At 42.1% G+C, this 8,978-nt stretch overlaps 1 protein-coding gene across 4 annotated transcripts; it reads right to left on the bottom strand.

Moving 5' to 3' along the window:
- Nucleotides 1-519: 519 nt before the first annotated feature.
- On the bottom strand, nucleotides 520-8,695 carry LOC124660750. Of its 4 annotated transcripts, none has more exons than XM_047198565.1 (19): nucleotides 8,568-8,695; nucleotides 8,276-8,298; nucleotides 7,986-8,164; nucleotides 7,473-7,580; nucleotides 7,197-7,209; nucleotides 6,971-7,107; nucleotides 6,612-6,707; nucleotides 5,067-5,121; nucleotides 4,486-4,570; nucleotides 3,971-4,157; nucleotides 3,731-3,875; nucleotides 3,622-3,659; nucleotides 3,214-3,295; nucleotides 3,040-3,144; nucleotides 2,899-2,924; nucleotides 1,621-2,761; nucleotides 1,428-1,534; nucleotides 1,178-1,329; nucleotides 520-907 (listed from the first exon to the last, which is right to left on the bottom strand). In XM_047198565.1, the coding sequence occupies exons 1-19, from the start codon at nucleotides 8,607-8,609 to the stop codon at nucleotides 839-841; spliced, it is 2,790 nt and encodes a 929-aa protein (XP_047054521.1). In that variant the 5' UTR covers nucleotides 8,610-8,695; the 3' UTR covers nucleotides 520-838. The 4 variants fall into 4 exon arrangements, with proteins under 4 accessions (XP_047054521.1, XP_047054522.1, XP_047054520.1 ...); XM_047198566.1 differs by having other exon boundaries at nucleotides 3,214-3,283; nucleotides 3,962-4,157; nucleotides 8,568-8,694; XM_047198564.1 differs by having other exon boundaries at nucleotides 3,962-4,157; nucleotides 8,568-8,694.
- Between the last annotated feature and the right edge of the window lie 283 nt (nucleotides 8,696-8,978).

Here is an 8,978-nt window from a genome sequence, read left to right on the forward strand (position 1 = left end):
GAATCGGCTGGGTTTCTTTGTTTCTTGCAGGCCGGGTTCATGATACCAAGCGCCAGCTGCGGGTCATGGAGATGTTTCTTGGCGAAGAGATTCGTCAGGGTCTTGGGGCCTACTCTCTTTGAGTGGCTCTCCAGGATTAGTCTGAAACTCATCAAGTTCTTGGATCCTCGTTGGAGCTTGGCCTGAAGTGGCTATTCAACAAGTAGAAATTCGAATGTCTTTGGTTTAGTTTAATTTATGATTTATGTTAATCTTAATTGAGGAGTTTGATTGTCTTGCTAAGGAACATGTCAGATACTCAGGGAACTGAATCCTGAATGCTATCGAAGAAACAAAACCGCATAAGCCTCTTCAGTGTGATCTGAATCTTTGTCCACTCTCTTGCACGAAAGGGAAAATTATTGCGAATTTTGAAGATAGAACATGGTATTCCCTGTACAACTGGTAACCCTGAAAAGTGAAAACACACCACAGCCAAATTTCGCAAACAGGAGGCAGATGTATGATAAAGTTCACAGCTAGCAAAGAACAGAGCAAGTGATCCTTTTATCTTACAATAATGAGGACAACATATTAACAATAGTCAAGTCAGGTTCACCCAGAAAAGCAGATACATGTATGCGACTAATTTGGACATCTTTTTGTAAGGGGTGTCAAGTAGTTACAGGTAAAACCCTCCAGATTTCATCCCTTAATAGTCAGTATGAAGCCAACATGGATGGATGCTGAACACACTTCACGGCATCGCGGGGTTCTGATTTTGCGAGTCACACCAATAGCACTTGAACCGAGATCTTACAAGACACTGTTATTGCTTCTTCTTTTTTACAAGACACTGCTACTGCTTCTTTACCTGTTCACTACTGGGGAGGACAGATCCATTCTCCATCGTCCTGAAGCCCGTAGCCTGAGTCAAAAGCATATAGGAATTCAGAAACTAATCAACTGCTGAGAGAGGGCAGTGTATGGTAACGCGTAAAACATTATATCAGATAATGACGCTTTGAGGCTTTGCCACAGGGGTTATGCATCAAGTAAAGTTCAAAAGGGGGATCCTCAGAACAGATATGCAACTCGGTCCCAATAACAGTCATATGCAAACATTCGGAGTGCATGTATTTTTTATTTTTTTTGGATACGCCATGATTGAATAGTAACCTAGCTAATTTGATTTTACCTTAGCTAGCTTGTCCCTTGTTGGTGTATCTACCAATATCTTCTGAACACAAAGCCGTTGGAGAACACGACGTTCAAGCATAACCTCATAATGAATATCACTGTTGTGTGGTGACACGCCTTTTATTACCTTCTTTTCAATCCCCACCTTCTCTAGAGAACACAAAATATAATGACACGTGGATGAGGACATACTTTTTGGTTAAAGAAGGTCAGGGTTAGCAAGAGCTATGGTGAAATGGGCAACCGACCTGCCATGAAAGGAGACTGGAATATTGAAGTGCTTTTGGTATGATCTCCAACATCATCAATCTTTTTCAAATGCAATGGAGCTTTAAAGTCAACACCAGGAATTTCTCTGTTAGTGGAGAGTGAAATGAGCATCCATGTAAATCTACGGAATAGATAGAAATTCAGAAGGAAAATATCTGAAGAGCGCACTACCTAGTACACATTGTTTCCTTTCTTATGCAATCAACCTGAGCATGCATTTGAAACATTCCTCTCGAGGTTTCCTGAAGACTCAAGTTTGCAGGAAGTTGTGCTGACTCTGATGATGTTTCCTTCTGCACTCCAGGATAATTGGTCACTCCTGAGCCATCAGAACATGTTCCAGCTTCACTCATCTCAGCTCTGCCATCTGCAGAACGTTGAGATGTTTGTCTCGACATCTTTGTTTCTCGCTTCTCGAACTTCTCAATTTCGTCTCTATTCTTCTCGCCACTTTTTCTTGCCCACAGAGTACTCAGGTCAACATCTCCCTGAAAAGTAACATCACTAACATGGCCATCCTCCCAGAATGAATTTTGTCTGGACTCCTGAAAATCAATACCAGGGTCAAACCCTTGTCTTCGTGAATCCTTGCCAGACTGCTGAGAACATGCGGTGCGTTGGCCACACACAGTTTGGCTTACAGAACCCGCATGATGAAATATGTCTGCATTTCGGTTCTTGAAAGAGTCAAAATTGTCTTCTTTCTTTATGTCTACCTTCTGTCCCAAGAAAGTACACATATCAATGTCGCCCTGAAGGCCCTTGGCACCGAATGGGTCTGAAAACTCAACTTTGTCACCAAATATATATGAAACAGGATCCTGCAGGTGAATGTCATCATACAAAACAGCACCGTCAGGTCTGTGAAAAACAGGATGGACTTTTGAAGCAAGTCTCCTTTCAGTTGACCCCACAGTTTGATATCCACCCATATCTGGAATGGAACTGAAAGGTTTATCCTCACGCATTACAGCGCAACTCGATGGATTATTTGGTCCACTGCTGCCCTTCTGATGGGAGGTAGAAGAACCCCAGCCAGCAAATTTCTCCTCAAGTGATAAACGGCAGCTTGGTTCTCGAGTTCTCTGTTGTTCCATTGCATTGTCTGGCCAATAATCTGCTTCAAGATTCTTCTGCTCTATTGATCTTTTATGGTATTCTTCTTGATCCTTGAATACTGAAATTCCATCAAGATCATCCATTTTGGGAATATCTAACTTATCCAACCGTGTATGGAAGTCATCCTTCTCATTCATGTTATTCTCTTCGCGTTTTGCAGACAGTGTTGGTTTGCTCGTTCTGTCTTTCATTGCTACGTGAACCAGAAGGAGGAAGAAAGTCAGTAACAATGCATACGCATAACATCCTAGTCTATACAACACATCAATCATCAATGTAAAGAGTCTTTGCTGGAAAAAATAACAGAATTTAATAACAAAAATCACTGACCTGCAGCAGATGAGCATGATTCTTCACTGCAGAGAATAATTTGGAACGATCAATCCTCATAATTTTGCATGACATATGATAAAAGCATTTCAAAGCATTGAACCCAATAAAACAAGATAGCCAAAGTTAATTCGCTAATACCTCAATGGACTCTTCCTTCTCTCTGAATCATCAGCCATTTCAGAAGGCCAAGCATAAGGACCAAAATTGCTGTTTGAGTTGGGTATTTTCTTAAATGGTGGTTGCCTGCCAAAATGTTAACAAGTGTCAGATTGTTGCGTGAATATAATATCCAGGAGGCTTTATTATGCTTACCTTTCCCAGTCAAAGCGTAACATATCATCGTCATCATCCAATAATGATTGATCAGAAAAGATGTCACGCCCTGATGGATTTCCTTACAAGAAATTAAGAAAACACATAAGGCTCAGAACAAAAACAGTGGATTGCACTAATTAGTCACAGCAGTATGGCAACTGCAAGCATCCTGCTAGGCAGATCCAGGGTCAAGAAAAGGTAGTTAAGAAAACAAAGTGAGTATATCATAAATTTCAAACATCACATATCATAAAGGCATAGAACTACCAATGTACATTATAATGTACCTCGAATACTTTATTTATGCTAGTTGGGAATCAACTGGGGAAGTACAGGAACAGGAACAGAAAAGGGAATTCTGGCTAGCGCATCAAAATAAGGATAACAGACACAGACAATTCTAACCTGAAGTCTGAAATCTTGTGCTTGGTCTTGTTGAGATTCTGCAATGATAAAATGAATTATTCATAGCCCCTTAGAACTTCTTAGTCATACCTCAATATAAGAGAAGTACCTCTGTTCTTTAAAATCATAATCAAATGTATCAAATTCATCCACTCTTGGAGTATGAAAATGATCATCTGAATTGAACGATCCTATCTTCCACGGTCTCTCAGAATTTACGTCAGGTAGATTATCATCTATTCTACCACGCTTTGCTGTCCACAGTAGAAAGATAGATCACATTATATTCTTAGGCCACAAGCGGTCAAACTCAGTAACAAGATGATGCAGCCAAACTTACATTGCCAACCTTCTTGAGCTTGAGGTTTACAAAACATGTCCTCATCCTCAAGATAAAGGTTATCACTGTAGTTCTCAAATGAAGGTGGAAAATAAGAGTGTTTCCTCCTTTCATAGCTTGACTCATCTACAATACTACCCATTTCATGTGAAGCAGTTCGCTCTTTCATCATGCTGATACCATTCATTAAAGAATCCTGTTGAAATGATAGGACAGGACATTTGGAAGGATAATTACTAGTTAGGAAAGAACTAAAAAATATAGTGCTACTTCCTCAAGTAATAAACGAAAAACATAAAGCATATCCCTGTATAAAGGTATCTTTTCCTCACAGAATTCAATATAGAAGTCTGAGGCAATAAACTGTAAGAAATTATAAATGAAATAGAGCCAGCTCCCCATGAGTAGCCAACCCACAGTAATCATCAAGATCATGTTTTCTACCTTTCGCTAGATTTAATACATGCATTTATGTGTTTCTGTGCCTATATTATATAAAATCAGTAGGCAGTTAAGATTCTCACCAATCCCTTTGCGGCATCAAAAGGCATAGACCGTCTTGCTTTATTTTGCGTGTAACGCATGGCCTTTGGCGGCAAAGGTAAAATCCTGCAGAACCAAAGTAATGGCAAAATAGTTAGTGGGTGTATTGAGCCTGTGTGAAAAAGGTCAGACAAGATTTTTCGTGTGTCAGGCAAGGAGCTTCCTTTTCCTTTAGCTGTAGCAACAAGGTGGAAAACTAAATCATCTGTACAAAGCCTCTTAACTTGATCAATAATTAGTTTTCTAGGTCTAAAGGGCAAGTTTACATAGCGTGTACTGATGAGCTTCAGTTCCAGCTATACACACAAGTGTCTGAAGATTATTTATGCATCAGTAAGAAATGGTTTTCCTTGATGTATTTAATTTAACAATAGTTCTCTTAATTGCTGCATGAGCCCACCAGGTGCTTTATTTTTGAGAAATAACAACCTACTGTTTTCAAAGTTATTGTCTACTATTTGATAAATAGAGAGGAGTTCATAATACTAAAACTGCCTATTATTTAAGCTTCCTTACGATGAATTAACTATATCGCTTAAAGAGTCAATCAATATGAGAAAACCTTTTTGTGGATCTTGGTGACTGGGGAGGAGTTTCCATCTGGACATGGCCAAGGCCTGAAAGCAAAAACACAGTTATGTCTACTGAACCATTTTGGTATGCTGTTAGAAGGGCAGAAGGAATTGGACCAGAATTCATCAAGGAGTAAGTTAAAAGGCACACATGCACCACAATGATCATAATATTCATGGTGAAATACATTGATGATCTCTAAGCCATAGCAATTCTACTTGTGATTACTAAAGCAGTAAACCTGATAAACAAAGCTATACACCTGAATCTTCTTTGGTGAAAGTACTTGTGAAGAATACATACAATTCTATTTGTAGTCGCTACAGGATGAGAAACAAATGTCAATAAAAATGTTGTTTAGTTGCCAGTTTCCATGAAAAATATACATATAGCAATGCAGCAATCATAAAATGTACACTAGCCCAAACTTTGAGGTGCAGCTACAGAGTGAATTACAAGTGTGAAACAGCAGTCCTTCCAGTTGTCAACTTTGTGTAGCCGTCCTTTTCGGCTGGGAGCCACCAGTTAGTCGGGTGGAGGGGTGGAGTGCTCAGGCCATTCACACGGTAACAAACCATGGTGGTGGCACCCGGTGCCCATTTGTGACACAGTTTTGAAGAAACCGTCCATTTCTGCTAATGTATTCTAGTAAGTCCTGTCCAGATGCGGCATTCAGGCAATCACTCCTCAGCCGGGCACAACGCTCCGCAGATGGCAAGCAAAAAGGCCATGTTCCATCGTCAGCCTGAAGATGTGGAAGATCTGGCGGATGCGCAATGTTGCAGTGCTTGATGGAGCAGCCCAAATATTCCTTGAGTTGGTCCATTTTCTCCTGCGTGAAGTTGATAAAAGGCTGCTAGCTGCCTCAAGGCATTGCAACGACTGCCGCTGCACGCTGGGTAGGATTATAGATTTTGGTTCTTCTTTCTCTTTTTGTTTTTGCTTCCTCTTTCTTGTTTGTTTGCTCAGTTCTCTTTTTTTGTGGCTGGATGTGTGTCATATTAATGTCCGCATTCTAATACAAATATACCCAATTTGATTCATGTTTTGGCAGGCAACCATTCGAAAAAAGTACATGACAGCATTCTTGAAAATGCACTAAATGTTATAAGCAATACACACTCTGACAAAATAAAGATGTTCCTACACAAAAATATGGCTCTGCACTAAATGTTCTTGAAAATGCACCTTTAACAGAAAATGAAACATGTGATTCACGGGCAGGTTGGGCGGTAGATTTACTTTTCGATCCCTCATATCTGACCAGATCAAGAAGTGAAATTTCTGCAAGGACAAAACATAGTTTGCCCAGTTCTCTTTTTTTTGTGGCTGGATGTGTGTCATATTAACATCCTCATTCTAATACAAATGATACCCAATTTGATGCATGTTTTGGCAGGCAACCATTCGAAAAAACGTACATGATAGCATTTTTGAAAATGCACTAAATGTTATAAGCAATACACACTCTGACAAAATAAAGATGTTCCTACATAAAAATATGGCTATGCACTAAATGTTCTCGAAAATGTACCTTTAACAGAAAATGAAACATGTGATTCACGGGCAGGTTGGGCGGTAGATTTACTTTTCGATCCCTCATATCTGACCAAATCCAGAAGTGAAATTTCTGCAAGGAAAAAACATAGTTAAATAAAAGCTTTCAACAATATACAACAAGTGAATCTATGTCAATAATGCAATTTATGTTTATACATCAATGTTCCATGTTGACAGACTGAAATATGCAAACTACACCTTTTAACTTATGTTGCATGAAATAAATTCTCCCTATCCTAGCTAGGCACTTCTATTAGGGCTATAATATGTCATTAATGATCCTCATTAGGTCCATTGGAAATAATTGACTGATAGTAGCGGAGGAAGCATTACCACCACTGTAAGGATCCACATTTTGATTTCGCTTCTTTGCAACATAGTTTTCCGATGTGGATATTTTGCAACCAAGAGGATCTTCATGAGGGTTAACGGCAGCCGTAACATCTTGATGAGCAACAGGTGATGACAATCTGCAAAGGTATCAAGACTGACATCTCACAAAGACTAGACCAATCAAGCACACTCTCATCATACATTCATACCGCATGGATATACTGACCTAGGATGTGAACCTGCATCATAGAAGCAAACTAATTTAGAATGAACTCAAATTTTTCGAAAAAACATATTGCATGGTTCAGAAATTAATAGCATACATCATTCTTCATTTGACAGCTGCATATTCAAGACATGTACATATAAATCTACTATGTGAAGTTTGTGGATGCAATTGACCTTGTCAATATATCTGTGCTAAACATGCTGTACAAAAAAAAGATAAGCATGATGAAATCCCTCATTTGATATAGAGATGGGCAGATGGCTGTACTCTTACTTGTTTCCTTCGGATTGGTATTGTATGCAGACGTGATCTTCTTTAGCGCCTCCGCAGGAGACGCATTATAAATTGCACGATCCACATGTGGAACGGCACTATCTGCATCTGGGATAAGAAGAGTAAACCGATCATACTAAGAAATATCGAGAGGCTAAGATCGTGAAAGTCATTCAGGTTCATGATGAAGCATGCAGCAGCAATCATGGAAGAGTGCTCCCAGAGAGCACCATGCAGAACAAAATAAGGCACAACAATTGCATCGCAAAACTCATCTGTGGACCCAGCCCAAGGAACCTCCCACTAGTTCTTATGAGTAGCTACACTAACATGAAGTAAACCAGATCCATTGTCTGTTGGGTTCATAAACTTGAAAGTTAATTTGACTAGAGTGGCATTAGTCAGCCTAATCGAACCAACATTGCGCTAGAAGAGCAGCAGGATTAGCCACAGAAAATAAATCATGTGTAGCAAGTTCATTACTAAGACTGCAGAACATGTATATCAACTCACTTTCAGAGCCATTTCGGCGGGCGAATGAGGCTGCCAAATTGTTGAGGCTTAGGACATCGAGCGACCGAGGCGCCTGGTCACCGTAGGCTTGGCCGCCCCCGCCATCAGTGTCATCCTGGTTCCCTGCTCCGGGGCCCTGCTGCTGCTGCCTCTTCTTCTGTTCAAAGTACTGCCTCTGCCTGCACGCCATTTGGTTCAGATAATCAGTCCCACGGACATGGGAACAGCAGCCATGTCGAAGCAACATAGTAGGCGTTACAGGTTGAAATCGGTGGGGTTTGCAAGGGTACCTGCTCTGTGTAGACTTCCTCGACTGCTCGTTCCAGGGGCCAACACGTCCAACGCAAAGCCGTCGGGTTCCCAAAAAATCAACCAAACGTTAGCACATCGTTACGGAATACTACACTTGTACATGCTGCGACTATTTCGGAATTTTACATGCCAACCAGCAAGCCCGTTGAAATGCAATGCTGCGGTACGGAAACAACCCTAATCGATTCTAACGCCCGAATCATGCAAAATTCGGAATTAGTAGATGCTGGAGCGCGGGGTGGAAGTGAGGGGGAGGGTCGGAGAACTCACGGCGTACACCTGCCTCCTCGAGCCTCCCGTCCACTGCAGCATCGCCGGGAAGCGATCGGGCTATCTCCCGGTCCCGGGTGGCACGGGGAGGGAGGGGCGCGGAGGCGGAGGGCGTGGAGGGGCGTGTAGGCGGTGGGAGAGGGGCGGCGGAGAATAATAGGTTGAGGTGGTCGCGGAGGTGGCTCCGCGAGGCCACGGCGGTGGGCGGGCGAGCGGGAACGCGGCGGAGGGTTGGGAGCAGAGGAGCCGCGCGGGGGGTGGGGGCGTGTAAGCCGCGGAGGCGGAGCGGGAGCGGCGGCGGGGAGTGGCCGGTTGAGGATGCGGCGGCGGAGGCTCGGAGATGCCGCGGCGGCGGGCGGGCGAGCGGCGAACGGCGGAGGGTTTGGAGCGGGAGCAGCGCGGAGCAAGGGA

Source organism: Lolium rigidum, chromosome 6 (genome assembly GCF_022539505.1).
Source record: "Lolium rigidum isolate FL_2022 chromosome 6, APGP_CSIRO_Lrig_0.1, whole genome shotgun sequence".
Classification (NCBI taxonomy): Eukaryota; Viridiplantae; Streptophyta; class Magnoliopsida; order Poales; family Poaceae; genus Lolium; species Lolium rigidum.

Coding starts and splice junctions, on each gene's coding strand:
- LOC124660750 (XM_047198564.1), bottom strand. CDS start 8,609: ATGCTGCAGTGGACGGGAGGCTCGAGGAGGCAGGTGTACGCC. Junction 3,876..3,961: donor AGCTCAAGAAGGTTGGCAAT/GTAAGTTTGGCT, acceptor TACTGTGGACAG/CAAAGCGTGGTAGAATAGAT. Junction 3,296..3,621: donor CACAAGATTTCAGACTTCAG/GTTAGAATTGTC, acceptor ATTTCTTGTAAG/GAAATCCATCAGGGCGTGAC.